Genomic DNA, 15,283 nt, shown 5'->3' with positions numbered 1-15,283 from the left:
TTTTCCTCAGCGCGGCCCACAACAAAGGACAGGAAGCCGCTTTGACGCCCTCGAGCCGAACAAACGGAGCGCGGGCGGGGGTTTGAAGTCCCCGCAGCCGCACAGGTGCGGAGAGATCTTCAGAGCGAGAGTGACGCGGTCGCTTCCATTAAAGGGAAAAAAAAGGCCGCTCGCGGGAATCAGGAGCCATCCGGAATCAATAAGCGCAAATGGCAGCCGCCGCGTTCCCGGGGGGCGGGGGGGGTATTTTACACGCCTCAGTAGCCTGGGAATAAGGCCGGCGGTGAAGAGTCCGCGTGCGTCCGGCTCGACGGCTGACTGAGCCGTCAGTCCTCGAGCCAGCAGTACAGCCGCTGAGAAGAGCGGGCAATCAGCAGTGCTTTCCGAAGGCCTTTTTAAAACACATTAGGTAAAGTTTCAGGTGGCTTGTTTGCTCATGTCTGGGTGACTACCCAGACCGCGGTCGTCTGACACAGTTTTCAGTGAAATTGTAAACTGGCATGAGTGAGTGTATATTTTAAGTGGGAAGTTACGCACAGTCGGCTGTTCTGGCTCGTTTCAGGGAGCGCGTTAAGCGGCCCTCTGCGGCTGTGCTTTTCTGCCTCTCACGTCTGTCCCCCTGTCCCGTGTCTGTCCGTCCTCCCCGCAGATTTCGACCCGAGCCTGGGCATGATGACGGGCATCGCACCCATGAACCCCATGATGCCCGGCCTGGGCATGGTGCCGCCGCCCATCTCGCAGGACATGCCCATCGTCAAGGAGATCATCCACTGCAAGAGCTGCACGCTTTTCCCGCCCAACCCCAGTAAGTTCGCCTCCGCCCGCCACCGCGGTGTGCCGGGTTGCCTCTCAGCGCACTTGCCCTGCGGGGTCGCCAGTCCTTCCTCTATTCCACCAAGAACGCTTTGTCCTGCGTGTAGCTTTTTGATGAGTAATTCACCAAATTCAGGTGGCAACAGCATCCATGTACCACAGATTAATTTGCTAAATTTGCATTATATACTATCAACTGAATAGCATTGCACATAACCCCACCCCCAGCCCCGCCCATCTCTGATCAGCACCAATCCGCATTCGTCATGACTTTGTGTCCTCTATTTTGTGCAACGCTGTGTCACCAACCACAGCTCCCAGCATACTCGCCGTCTCATTTCCTGCCGGTTCGGACTCAAACAGACACGTCAATTCTCCGGTAAAGATCTGTTCTTGCCCCCTCTTGCTTTTTAACGGGCAGGAATTGTCTTCAATCGGCTGACCTAAAAAGTGGTCAAACAGCTCGAAAATAACCACAAGAGGCCTTTCCCGGAATCGAGGAAGGTGCCCGCGGGGAGACGGCGGGGGAGTATCGACTTGACATTAGAATTTTGACACTTTTATAAACTCCGCAGCGGAGCGGCTGCGTGCGGAGCGTGCGGCGTGCTTCATCGAGCCGGCGCGGCGGAGGTGCGGCTGGGTGTGCGGGCTTTTATGAGGGAGAGCTGCCGGGCCTGGGAATGCTCTCTGCGCAGCATCCTGTTTTTTTCCCCTCTCCTGTGGTTCATTTGCTTGGAAAGGTGTGTGTGTGCTGTGTGTGTGTCTGTGCGTGCGTGCGTGTCTGTGTGTGCATGCCTGTGTCTTCACAAATTATCCTTTTCTGTAAAAAAGCAGCCTGTTTGGGAAAATATTGACAGGCATTGTCGGTCAAAGGGAGCTTGCACAAATTCCAGTAAGAGCTTACGTCTTTTGAAAATGTAATGTCTGTCTAATTTGTCCTAAAATTAAGTCATTTGTGCACTCTTTCCTGTCAGAGGATGAGTGTGCGACTATTGTGACCTGATTATCACTGTGACATCACTGAGGCAGGAGTAGACCAGGACAGGCCTGTCACCACTGCTCAAAGATTCAGTTTCAGCTGAATGTTCCCAGGGCTTTTACTGCTGCTGCTGCTGTCTCCCCAGCCATCACACACACAGGGTGACGCACACACACACACACATACACACACCGGTGTGAGCAGCATTACCTGTAACAGGGAGGCCAGGAGACCATGATGTAGGGCGTGGCTGCTGTCAGCACACAGCTGGCAGGCTGTAGATTTTATATCGCAGTCAGCACGGCTGGGGCGCTCCCCCCAAACGTCAGTCCCAGCCCCCGAACCCAAACGTCAGTCCCCTCCCGCTGAACGTCAGTCCCAACCCCCAAGCATCAGTCCCCTCTCCCTGAACGTCAGTCCCCTCTCCCCAAACGTCAGTCCCCTCCTCCTGAACGTCAGCCCCCTCCCCCAGGACGTCAGCCACCCCACACCCCTATCCATCAGCCCCCTCCCCCGTTAGGACCCTGGCTCTCGGGACCCGGGGGCCTGAGGAGCCCCTCTGCTGCCTCCCCCTGTCTCCTAACTCAGCTCAAGCTGTCACGCGTCCATCTGTCACCAGAGGCAGGGGAGGCTTAGAGGGGAGATGTCTCTTAAGCAGAGCCTCGCTCCTCGCCCGCTATCTCTTTCCCGAGTGAAATGCGAGCGCGGCCTTGGAAACGGAGCCGGCTTTCCCCTCGAGCGGGAAGACTGCGCCGGGCGGCGGCCGCCGCCTCGTCCTTACGGCTTTTAATCAAGCGTGACCGCTCCCAGATAGCGCCGTCCGCTCCCGCTTAATTTGGCTCCCTCAGGACCTGCGGATCCGTGACGCGGCGTCCCGAGGGAGGAGCAGCCGGGGTTTCCGTGGGACCGAACTGAAGTTTTTACCCCCACCCCCACCCCTCCCTCGCAGTTCTGTTAAGTTGGCAACTTTTTATTTTTTATAGAAAGAATTGCAATCACAGAAAGAGCTGCTGTGAAAGAAATACAGCGCCTGGTTCTAAATCCGGGGATTCAGCCTGAATTTGTGTTTACAAGGCAAAGTGTTTTACTGTGGGGACCAATCGAAGATAGTCGATTGTAGTCAGGTTTTGAACGGACTCCTGGAGCTGATGTTTAAGTGTAGCTAACGTAATCGTTCTGTAGTCCTGTAATTGGACTACAGAACCAACGGCAGCTAAAGTCCACTAATTAAATTCCTTTCCGTCAGTTACTCTGACTGGACATTACAGGGACCGCAAAACCAGACGTGTGTAATGAGGAAACCGAACATTCCAGTCAAAAACTGGACGTCTGGCCGGGCCAGCGGGTGTTATGATTTTCAAGGTGATTTCACAACATTGCGACCGTTGAGAAACTTCTGCAGCCTTAAGGCTCTAGGCAGCGATGTGGGGGAAGGTTTCTCAGCGCGCTTCAGATCGCTGGCATCTCCTCACCTCCCCCCTCTGTACAGACTTGTAATGCTCAGTTAATCGTTGTTTTGCGGTCCGGTAGGGTGGCAGTAGGCTGGGGCGGCAGGCCGTCTCAGCGCCAGGAGCCAGAGTCCGCACCCTTCGTTAAGCCCCGCCCGTTGTTCCCGGCCCCCCAGGGCTCGGAAACACGTGGGATTTCGCCACAGCATTCCGGAGGACGCCCTGCAGGGAGTGCTGACCAGGCGTTTCGGCAGGGCGGGGCCTTGCGGCGATGTCCTCACGGGTACGCTCGTCATGGCTGGGGCGAGGCGCGTATGTCGCCCGTCGCAGAGCATTAGGCCAACCGCGCGGCACCCCTGCGGAAAGCAGCCTTTCAGTCTGCAGCATTCCCTGCTCTCTCTCTCTCTCTCTCTCTCTCTCTCTCTCTCTCCCTTCGTAGCCAGGGGAAACGCTGTCGCTCTGCATCTCTGTTCGCACACCGTTACGCCCACCCCCCCCCCCCCCACCCCCCCGTAGAGACCTTGTCTGACCAACTCCCTCCGGAGCAGCCATGCTGAAAAGAAAAAGTAACGTCCCGTCCCTTCTCATCCCTCCATCTCTGACGCGTCGGCGCGTCGCGTTTTTGGCAGACGCGGTGGACCAGCGCTCGGATGAGTACGGAGGTCCCTGGGGCGATCCGGGAAGGGAGAGGGGGACCGTAAAAGCGTGGCGGCTGAGAGGGGGCGGGGGAGGGGGTGTGACGGATCGCCGAAAACTCCCTCGCAGTCGGTCGGCGACGGACGCGGACTTCGGGACCGGGAGAACTGGGACGCAGGAAACGCGTACCGCGCGTCCGTAGAGGCGGCGTCCTCCTCAGGGGAGGCTGCACGTTCAGCGCGCTGGCGGTGTGAGAATGGAGGAGGCGCTTGAGCTCCGCAGGCATTCGTTATTCCGCTGATGTCATAAGTGAGGGGCGGAGTCGAACATTAAGCTCATTAACATGTTCACCCTGGGCTGCAAATCAGCCCATGCCAAATGGATGCATCTGAATGTCACTCACTTGCTGTCTGCCCCGCCCACCCCTCTCTTTCTCAACACTGGTAGTTTTCCATCCCAGGAAAACCATCTTCTAGTTGCTCTTTCTCATTCTCTAATATCCTATATCATACATATATAAATGTGTGTGTGTGCTTGTATGTGTTTGTGTTTGTGTGTGTGTGTGTGTGTGTGTGTTATGAGTGTTTCTTCGTCCCTCTCCCCTCCTCCTCCTTTTCCTCTCTGTCCTAGCTACCCTTCTTTCCCTTTCACCCAGCTACACACTAAGCATTGCAACAAGAACTTCAAACAACCAGAACTCTGACCTTTGCTTTTTATTGCGTGTGCGTCACACAACACTTCTTAGGAAATGGCCACCTTTCTTTCTCTTCCTTTGCATGCATGCACACTCAAGCACAAACAAACAAACACACACACACACACGTAGACCTCTCTCTCCCTCTCCCTCCCTCCATTTTCAGTTTCTGTTTGCTTTGTTGCATTGTTTCGCCGCAGCATAGTAAACAGAAGAATCGACCATAACTCGAGAATTACTCTTTTTTTTGCAGTCGCTACAAAGAAACCATTTACAGGCAAACGCTTGATACGAGACAAACGGAACACGGCGCTGAGCGTAAAAGCAGATGAAGCGAAAATACAGATAAGTCCACCCAGAACTAATAAAATAAGGTGTTCACTCTGACGGGCTGCGTGCGCGCACGCGCCTCGCTGAGTTGCACGTCGCTGGCCGTCCCTCCGGTTACGGCGAGCCGCGCCAAACGGGCCTGCCAGCGCTGCGCGACTCGGAGCCCCCCCTCCAGGGGAGGACGGAGCCATTCGTCTCTGTCTCGTAAGACGGGGGGACCGCGGATTGATTTGCGGCGTTTTCATCACCGAGCGTGATGAAGCGGCGCTCCGTCGTGACCTCTCTCGCGTGAGCGCCGCCCGTCCGCTCTCGGTAAGCCGAGTAACCCCCCCCGCGCGGCCCCCCGTTCGCCCGTCTCCGTCGCTCTCTCTCTCTCTCTCAGTCCTGGCTCAGCAGGCTCCGTGAGTCAACGGTAGCCTTTGAGGAGGAAACGGTGTTAAACAAATGCAAATCAGAAGAGGTGTGCGTTCGCCGTCTTTTGCTGCTGTCGGGTGGTCTGCCCCCCTGTCTTTTTTTGGCTGCCTGGTAGAGCTCAAGTGTGCCGTCCTGTTTCCTCAGAAACACACTTTGCCCCCCCCCGTTTCCCCATCTCTCCTGCTCTTTCATACAATCATTTTTCCTTGCTGTCTCTCTGAATGCTGTTTATCTCTCCCTCTCTCTCGCTCTCTTAGTTTTATTTTTGGGGGGTGGGCAGGAGTGGGTTTTGGGTTTGTAAATAGGGAGTAGGGGGTAGATTTTAAGGTAGTTGTTGAAAGTGTTTGTGTTTCAATAAAGGAACATCAAAAGTATATCGCTCTGTTTCTCTCTCTCTCTCTCTCTCTCTCTCTCCCTCCCTCACACAGAAACACACACACTCACTCTTATTTGCTCATGTGCATGAGCGGGTATTGCGGCAGTGTATCTCAGCAGCGGCTGCAGTATGCGAGGTGGCTGTCCACAGCAGGAACCCCTGTGCCGTATACAGCACGTCCTATTTAAGCCACCTGTTCATTGAGTAAAGGCTCTAATGTAACAAAGCGCTTTTCCTAAACGCAAAACGGCAGCTATCCTGCCAGGTGTTTTCCCAGGGTGCATCACACCCGCCGCTGCCTGTTGTTGTCGTCGTCGTCGTCATAGTTACTCATCTCATTTAGCGTCGTCGTCTCACCCCCTCAGACGCTCATCTCTCTCCGGCTCTCCTCTCGGTATTCTCGCCGCCACCTCCGGCGTTCCGTCGCCCGCTCGCCCTCTCCGACGCGCCAGGACGCCCTGCGACAGCACGCCGCTCGTTTGGGGCCGATCAGCGCTAGGCGTCTGACTCCTGGCTGTCCGGGGCCTGGGTGCACGGCGAGCCCTCATTGGTCCTTATCGCTCGCGTTCGTGGGTGACAGCGCCCTCTGTTCTGTGTGTACACGGCAAGATTAGCCAGCAGCACAAAGAGATGCATTGGATTCAAGCGGGAAGAGGGAAACGGAATGCGGCCGCGATCTTGAAAGTCGAGCCGCCGCGGGTTCTCCGCGCTGCGTCCGCTGTGATTACACGCAGCTGCCTGCCGCGGGTTCAAGCGCCGGGGCCTGAAGGGCGCCGCTCTGGCATTTGGGGGAGGCGGGGAGGCGCTCTTCAGCAGAGCTGCGACGGAGCGTGGCCGACAGCCTCCTGCTCCGTCCTAACGAGGCCGGGTGCTTGTGTCAGGCCCTGAGCCCCGGACTTTCCCGCATGCGGGCGTTCGGTGGGGGGTGGGGGGGGGGGGGGTGGGGCGGGTGGGGGGGGGTGGGCTCATCTTTAAAATTAACAGCGCATTAAACGGGTATCCAGATAATCCGGGCCGTGATGGATGGCATGCGTCGCCGGGCATCACCGCGGTTCAGGGGGTCTGGCCGTGTGCCCGCCCCTCCAGTGCCCTCGCAGCCTTTCAGTATTAGCCCCCCCCACCCCCCGGTACCCTGCTATCGTCTGGCTATTTCTGGTGTTGGGCGTATGAGCTGAGTGAGAGGGCCTGAGGGGGTTTGGAGAGGGAGCGCGGCCTTGTCGCTCGCGTTAGCGCTGGCTGTTTATAGCCGCGCCTGACACAAAGGCCACAATTAAGTTTTCGCTTGAAGGAAAGGTGACGACGGAAGCTACGTTTAGCAGCACCGGGGATCTGGTGATGGCAAGCAGAGCATGCGCGGCAAGCAGAGCATGCGCAGCATGCGTTCACCCCTTAAGTTTCGGAACCGCAAGGCTCATTAACTTGTTTTTGTTTTGTTTCCCCCCCCCTCCCCCATTTCATGGAATGAAATGTTAGCACATTTGAGCTACGTGCGGTGAAGCCCTTGTGCAGGTTCATCCGAATCCATTTGAAACAATGCAGCGTAAGACTAAGAGGTTTTTTCTCGTTGCGGGAGCACCGCGGTGGAGCGCTGAATATGTATGAAACTGTGTTGGCAGACTTGGGCGCAGGTGTTTTTTGAAGACCGGGCTGCGTTTTTTGGGGTTTTTACACTGGCAGTGGCAGCCTCTTTCTGCGTCATTGGCTTTGGGCGTCGGGTCATTTGTGCGGCGCTGCGTCCGCGAATGATTTCTGCCTGAAACGAACCGTTTCCCATCGCGCGGATTGATTGCTTTTCTTCCCGAAACTCATTACGAATGCAGGAAAGCGTCTAGCATCAACAAATATTAAATATTTCATAAACGGATGTGTTTGTGATTTTGTGGGAGCTTGGGGAGAAAATTACTTGTTTCAAAAAAAATGCCTTATCGTGGTTTCAACTTTTTATCTTTTCTGAATTTATCTTTAACGTAACGAAACCAGCGGGCCTGTCTGAACAAATCTCCAGGGCCTTTCACACACGGCGACAGCAAATTGGGTGCCTCGAGTTGCTAAACTGTTGCCTGTGCCCGATGGATATTTGCATGTTATTTTCCGGCAGCACATTAGGGAATCATCTTTCAAATGGTAATTAGGCTGGTTCGAGCGGACTGAAAAGGTCATCGGGTTATCTGTGCTGCCACAAAAACATTCTCATTAGCCCCTGTGTTGATATGGGAGTCTCGTAAGTTTCCATGACATCGCAGCGGTGTCGCGATCTGGCGGCGTCTGACTGGCTGTTGGCTCAACTGCGGTAGGGTTTATGAGTAAACGTGTGTTGCTTTCGTGGGTTTTGCGAGTAAGCCTTAACCCTCTTCCTCCTCTTCCTCCGCAGACCTGCCGCCCCCGGCCACCAGGGAGAGGCCCCCCGGCTGCAAGACGGTGTTTGTGGGCGGCCTGCCGGAGAACGCCACGGAGCAGCTGATCGTGGAGGTGTTCGAGCAGTGCGGCGAGATCATCGCCGTCCGCAAGAGCAAGAAGAACTTCTGCCACATCCGCTTCGCCGAGGAGTACACGGTGGACAAGGCCATGTTCCTGTCCGGTGAGCGTCCCCAGGAGAGACCCCCTAACCCCCCCCTTCTCTCCCCCACGCCACGAGGTCCCCGTCTCCGTTTCTCCCTCCCCAGCCATTGGTGCGCCCAGTGGGCAATGAACTGACTTCTGAAGGCCTAGGGCCGGACTACGACATGTGACGCCACAGGGAAAGGAGTGAGAATGGGTTCAGCCGTCTGATTTTTCCTCTTCCCGCCCCACTCCTCACCCCCGCCCCCCCATTTCCCCTTCCTCCTCCTCAGGCTACCGGATCAGGCTGGGCTCCAGCACGGACAAGAAGGACACGGGGCGGCTGCACGTGGACTTCGCCCAGGCGCGGGACGACCTGTACGAGTGGGAGTGCCGGCAGCGCATGCTGGCGCGGGAGGAGCGCCACCGCCGCCGCGTCGAGGAGGACCTGCTCCGCCCCCCGTCCCCGCCCCCCATCGTCCACTACTCCGAGCACGAGTGCAGCCAGCTGGGGGACAAGATCAAAGGTGGGACCGCCTCGCGCCCCGTCACTCAAACCGCGGTCCCAGTGGGCCGAGAAATGCCTGTTTTCCACCCTCCCTTTATCTGGGAGAAAAGAAAACCAGGGCCGGATTTGGATTCGAGGGCCGTGTTTGAGTATCCTTGGTGCAGTGGCTATGGACTGTGGGGCCCCAACAGTCCCAGCCTGAGCGGCCATAGGGTCTGGTTTTTGTGGCGTTTCTGCACCAGTGAATCATTAAAGCTGTTGATTGGCTAAACTATCCACTCACTTTGTTCCCAAGGCCGTAATTGGCTGCTGATTGAAAGAACACTGCAGATAGCTGTGGGTATATGCTGAAATATAATGTAAATATCTTAACTTAAAAAGTCTGATTAAGAAACGTGTTGTATATAATGCAGTATCTGAAAGTGGCAATAAAACCAGCATTTGTCTGTATTGAGCAGTGTTGCAATATCTGGATAAACAGATGCAATACTTTATTTTCATAATTTTTTTTTCTGTGTATTCCATTTGCATAAGGGAATTGTTTTTTGGGATGACAAACAGTGTTGTCAAAACACCTATGAAATATTAAAAGCATAGTCTGTATCTGTTACTGTCTCAGTCCCATGTGGGTTACAGCCATTGTACCCATGAGCGGGGGGACAACAGTCACGCCCATGAACACGCAGCTTTATGTAAGATATAGGCCGCATACATCATCCAGCATTAGACCTATATTGCCATGTTTGCCATCTTAATAAATAAATAATGGACTGTAACATAATGGGATGTCCTAGCTCTCTTTCGAGCCACCATCTCTGACTTGAAATCATCCAGTTATGGATACTGGTGTGCATTGTTCTCAGGTAGCTGCCCTTTACTGGTTTTCATTTTTACAAAGGGAACCCGGGTTGTTTCCCTCGAGCACGAGTGACAGCGCCATTCCTCCAATTTCCCAGCATCCTCTCCCCCCAACGGTATCCTGCTGACTCAAATGCGCCCTCTGAGAGCTGCAGTAAAAGCCATTTGAAAAATTCATGCTCTCTCAGGGTACCGGCGTCGGGCGGTTCCGTATCGTTGTTTTTGCAGGTCCCGGGCCCACAGAGACCGGTGCGTTCGGTCCGTTCTGCAGTTTTACGGTGGGGGAGGGAAGAAAAAGCAAATAATATTTTTAAATCGTAGCCCTCCGCTTTCACAAGCTGCACTGTAATGCAAATGAAGAACGGCTGCTCTCCTCTCTCTAACGGCTGAGTGGGATAAGACAGAACAGTCACAGCTGTGGCCAGAGTAGAGGCAGGCGTTTGACCGGTCTACCATCCCCACATTTGTTGTGCAGGCTAAGAAAAGTGCGGACCAGTTGCTAACATGCTGAGCGTAGCCTGGGAAGCGTTGGCTAAGGCTGGCTAACGGAGACCCCGACTGAATCGTTTGCTGAATCAAAATTCTCTGCGCGCGGTTGAAGCGAGCGCTATAAGCTGAGGTGATTCTACGTACTGCAGCATTTTGACATGAAATCCGTCACGTGATCGAATGCTATTGATAATACATACGGTCTGTTAATGAAGAATATAAAGGATAGCGCGTTGCGCTGTGCGCTAGGGCCCCGCTACGTTAGCGGTGTGTAAAGCAAAAGGGCACAGTGGACCTCCAGCAGCGCCGCAGGGCGTGTTGTGTTTGCGGCGCGTTGATTCAGTATGGAAGCGGTGATGGAGCATTGAAGCAAATGGCTTGACAGACCCGTGGCTTTCAGCGGTCAGGCGCACGGTAAATAAATCAAATGCCCCGTGGCGCTAATCTGCAGCAATCCTTCAGCGCGGGGCGTCGCGCGGCGGCGCCGGCGAAATGCCGCGACGAGCACCCGCGTCCCCCGCCCTCCATTTTGATGAAAACGCTACGAGCGGCGGCGGTGGAATCGGCGTGGCCGGGGGGGCATTGTGCGTTTCGCTCGAACGGTTCAGCAGCACGTGACGGCCTCCGTGTGAATGGGCGCGAAGGCTAATGTCTCGCCGTCGCTAGCGACCGAAAACCGCCGACGCCGTCCTCTCAGTTTCGCCTTATCTGTCCGTGGGCCCCTGAACCAGCAGGACAGAGGTAGCGGGTTGGGGGGGGAGGGGCGGAGGGGTCCGGTGTGGGGAAAAGATTTCACCTCTGTGAAAAAGGGAAGATAGTCACCTGTCCCAGTTCCCAGCCGAATGCTGGCCAGAGTCCCTTTCAGTGCAGTCATTGCAGCGGGGTCCTGAGCACGTTAGCGCAGCCGGACTGCAGAAACAGAAGGCTAATCCCCTCCTCGAGGTGACGTGCGCTACCCACTCAGCCTTATCTCGGCCGCCACAGCCGCCGCCACTCACGCAGCCAGGAAGCGCCTGTCTGAAAGGGGCTTTGAACCCCGGCTGGGACGGAAACGGCCGTCTGAAAACCCGAGCGCACCTGCTAGCGGTTTGCGCAGTTCGCGCGGTTCGCGATGCCCGCTGAGCCAGCGGTTTCTGTTTAGCATGCGGTCTTTCCAGCCTCCGGCCCTGCCTCTTGATTGATGGCCCCGTTGTTCCGCCCTGTCAGGAATGATAGCGCTCTCTCCGCCGGCGCGACTGTTTTTCCTTAATGCCCCACCGTCCAGCTGGTCCTTAATCGGTTTCAGCATTGGTTTCTGATGTGGACACGTAAGCCTCGGCCAGGGACACATTCTGTTCTCTAACTGCGCGACCTCTCCCTTTCCTGCCACCTGGTCGCCATTTCCCTCCCTGCCCACCCTCCCCTCCCCCCGCCCCGCCTCGCCCCATTTCCTTGGCTCCGCAGACGACTCCCAGTTTCCCGATTCCGTCCGCGTCCTGCTGACCTGGGTGGAGCGGGGCGAGGTCAACCGCCGCAACGCCAACAACTTCTACTCCATGATCCAGTCGTCCAACAGCCACATCCGCCGGCTGATGAACGAGAAGGCCGCCCACGAGAAGGAGATGGAGGAGGCCAAGGAGAAGTTCAAGAACGCCCTGGCTGGCATCCTGGTGCAATGTGAGTACCCTCTATGTGCCTTCCATTGGAGAGCCATTCCCCATGCTGCCCCCTACAGGGATTCAGTGGGAACACAGGGGTAGGATAAACATGCACAACCTCATCCTTGAATTTCTGCTTCAAGAGTTATTCGTCGGAATGCAGTCTCTGTCCTGGATGCGCTCTCAGATAGCACTTCCTTGCATCTCTTATCATTAGAGACCAAGGCTCCACATATGACAGCCTACATTCTCAGGATAACGTTACCGTAAACTGGTGACAGGTGCTAAGCACACATTCGCTCTGTCTCCTGTGCGCTGAAGCGCCTGGAAACATCAGTGCAGTGCAGTTTAGAGGCAGGGGACACTCCCTGCGAGAATCCACCCCGTGCTGGAATTGCCATTAAGGGCCGCGACGGCAGTAACGATGCCCGCGTCGCTCCCGCAGAGCGGCCAGCCCGCAGAGCCTGTCTCGGTTACAGACACCGTGCCGTGTGCACCGGGCCTGAGTGGCTGTCGGCGGGAGATGCACTTCAGTAAATGAAGGCGGTTGAAAAAGCAAGGCCAGCCCTCTGGGCTGAGGAGGGAGCTGATCACAGGGTACAATGGGCAGGCCTGTGGAGCGAGCGGCTAGCCCGTCTGCACACCTAGTCGTCTTGGCAACGGCAAAATGGGGAGCAGAGCAGTCCAGCTCAGTGGCCAATTTTACCAGTTACCCCAGGTGCCCCCCTCACTAACACCTCTACTGTCCTTCAGAGGGGTGACTTTGACACGGCTGACACTCAGGTTTTACTTTTCAGTGGTACCATTGTGCCATTTGGCTGACATACAGGACGACACATATTACTGTGATATGTAAAAAATCTCTTATATACCCACTACCTACATACACACCGTGGCTACGAGGATTATACAGTGAACTCCACAATGTTTGGGACAAAGTCTTTTTTTTCTTGATTTGGCTCTGCACCCCACAATTTTCGATTTGAGCTGAGTAATTGCACTGGACGTGATACAATTTATGACGAAAGAATTGTCGCCACAATGAAGAAAAGCCCCAAAATAGTTGTCTGACAGATCAGAAAAACTCTTCAGGAGGTAGGCATAGATGTGTCGATGACTACTGTCGATGACTACTGTCCACAGAAGACTTCACAAACAGAACTAGAGGCTGCGCTGCAAGATGCAGGCAACTAGTTAGCACTGGATCCAAAGCATATGTGACAAAGCACTAAGCATGACTACTTTCATTTACATAGCATTACTATGTCCCAAACATTATGGTGCTGCAATTTCTACATGTTGAAACCAAAATGTTTAAAAATACCCTTAATAAAATCTGAGAATGTGCATTTTAACCACACGTGAGATGTTTGATTACAAATCTAAAATTGTGCAGTACAGAGCCAAATCCAAGAAAAAAACGTCTTTGTCCCAAACATCATGGCGCTCACTTTATATGTCCAATGTACTTTTAATGCATAATGGAATATGTTCCATATGCTTTTAGACTGACCTTTATTTCTTTTCTTTATAAGTGCCCGTGAACAGCACCATTCACATATCAAGCACATATTTCAACTGAATAATGGATGATGTTTTCTATTAACACTTCTAATAACACTGTGACACACGACCCCCACTAATGCCATACTGTTTAGACACACTTGGCTTGAAACATTAGCACATGGTCTGCCTTGCATTTAAAAAAAAGCCAGCTGTCTGCACTTTCTAACTAAGAGGGCGAAAGGTTTTCTCGGGGGTAAAGTGAGGTAAGTCCATAAGAAGTCTGACAGTCTTGGGCAGAATTGCATTAATGGCGACACAGGTGGAGTATCTGGTACCACACTGGTAAGCGGACGGCAAACAGCACGACCGATCGCTGCAGGGTATTTAGCGGCTAACGGCGCGAGAAGCCCTGGCGCGTGTAAGTCAAGGAGCCGCGTGGCGTATCGCCGGCTAATTTATCCCTCCAGCTTAGTTAAACACTGGCCAGCTGACCCGAAGGAGAAAATCTGCCAATCGAAGCAAAGTAAGTAACCCAGAGTAGGGGCCGAAGAGAACTGAAGGACGGGTGACTGACGACAGGTCGTTATGACGCAGCGAGCCACACAACACACCTCTGACAGACACGGCATCCTATCAGAGCTTTAACAACCAGGAGAGGTCCTCCGCTTTCCTGTTTCAGTCTGGGGGTCTGAGGCAACCCATCTGTATAATGAACTGGCCGCAGACAGGAAGTGCAGTGGGAGAGCCGGTCTGCTGATCTAGGTGGAGGGCCATGGCTCAAGCATGCCTGGGACGTTCTGAACACCACATTCTAGCAGTGTCAGCGTAGTGACCAATCCCCTGCAGCCACACATACAACTACCACCGTCCACCAATCTCTCCCACCCTTACATTGAACCCAGGGGCTGATTTACAGACAAAATAATCAGCTGTAAACGTAAACAGTCCTTTCTTTGGTTTGGACAGAGTGCAGCTGGTAATGGATACTGAGATAGTGTTTCCATAATTTATTTTTATTGTTGTTTTTTGCTTTTTTTTTGTTGTGAAAATATGACCGGCCATAAAGAAACATTTGAGAGATATCTTAAAGCAGGGATCATCAACTCTGGCCCTCAAATCCAAATCCAGCCCTGGTTTTCTTTTCTCCCAGGTAATTAGTGCTACTGATTGTCCAGACTGTCTTTACACCTGACTCCCAATCAAAGGGAGGGTGGAAAACCAGCAGTTCTCGGCCCTCGAGGACCGTGAGTTGCTGATCCCTGTATACTTAAAGGCTTGCACGACCAATTTGATTGAGGTTTAATAAGGCCTTCTAGAGCAATTAGGCTTTTTTGATTTTTGAATGGACAGATAATGAAAATGTGCTTTATCCACAATTTTTCTGTCTGTTGGAAAGCCTGGCCTGGAAAACCAGATGTAGAACCTGTCTCTGAATTAAATTTCTCTCTGCCCACATCCAGCAAATCCGCCCGCTCGGAACTGTGACACGAATTCATATTCCCTTATTCAGGGCGCGCTTTAAAGCACCACAGTTTCTGAGGTGGATTTATTTCAGATTTCACAGCCTTGAAGCACTTGACTATATCCCGTTTTTTTTTTTGAATTGGGAATGTGTTTCATCACTCTTGCGGAGTCCTGTGTCTTTATGAGAAAAGCGTCGCTCCGGAGTAAAAAAAGAAATAAAAATGAAGAAGTAGCAGCTGCGTCTGTTTAAAAGCCGCCGCCCCCACGGTCCCCACCAGGCTCCAGCCTTGGTGATGCTGCCAGTGTTAATAGTGTTTTTCCTGCTGATAAATGACCGTACAAACACACAAAAAAAAGAAACATAACGGTGATACAACAATAAAGATGTTTCCCCTGAGGGACTAATCCAGGAATAGTGGGGGGTGGTGGGGTGGGGGGAGCCTGGGAGAGCCGAACATCGCCATCGCCACGATCTCACACACACTCACGTATGCGTGTTGGTACACGTGTGTATGTGTGGGGCTCTTTTTTGCGTACGTGCATGTGCATACGCATGTGTTCGCGCTTGTGCCCACGCACATGAGCACGTGCTC

General features: G+C 53.8%; 1 protein-coding gene across 12 annotated transcripts in view; it reads left to right on the top strand.

The window, feature by feature from the left end:
* LOC135263024 (ecto-NOX disulfide-thiol exchanger 2-like) overlaps positions 1–15,283 on the top strand; it is a 173,648-nt gene that overhangs the window by 134,419 nt on the left and 23,946 nt on the right. For all 12 annotated transcript variants that reach the window (XM_064350560.1, XM_064350562.1, XM_064350571.1 and 9 more), the window contains 4 exons: positions 650–805; positions 8,062–8,268; positions 8,522–8,755; positions 11,527–11,739. In XM_064350560.1, the coding sequence (XP_064206630.1) occupies positions 650–805; positions 8,062–8,268; positions 8,522–8,755; positions 11,527–11,739 (810 nt within the window). The remainder of the gene's footprint in view (positions 1–649; positions 806–8,061; positions 8,269–8,521; positions 8,756–11,526; positions 11,740–15,283) is intronic.

The sequence above is a fragment of the Anguilla rostrata genome, chromosome 9 (genome assembly GCF_018555375.3).
Source record: "Anguilla rostrata isolate EN2019 chromosome 9, ASM1855537v3, whole genome shotgun sequence".
Lineage (NCBI taxonomy): Eukaryota > Metazoa > Chordata > Actinopteri > Anguilliformes > Anguillidae > Anguilla > Anguilla rostrata.
The sequence above is the reverse complement of the archived record's forward strand: the minus strand, read 5'-3'. Positions and strand labels throughout refer to the sequence as shown.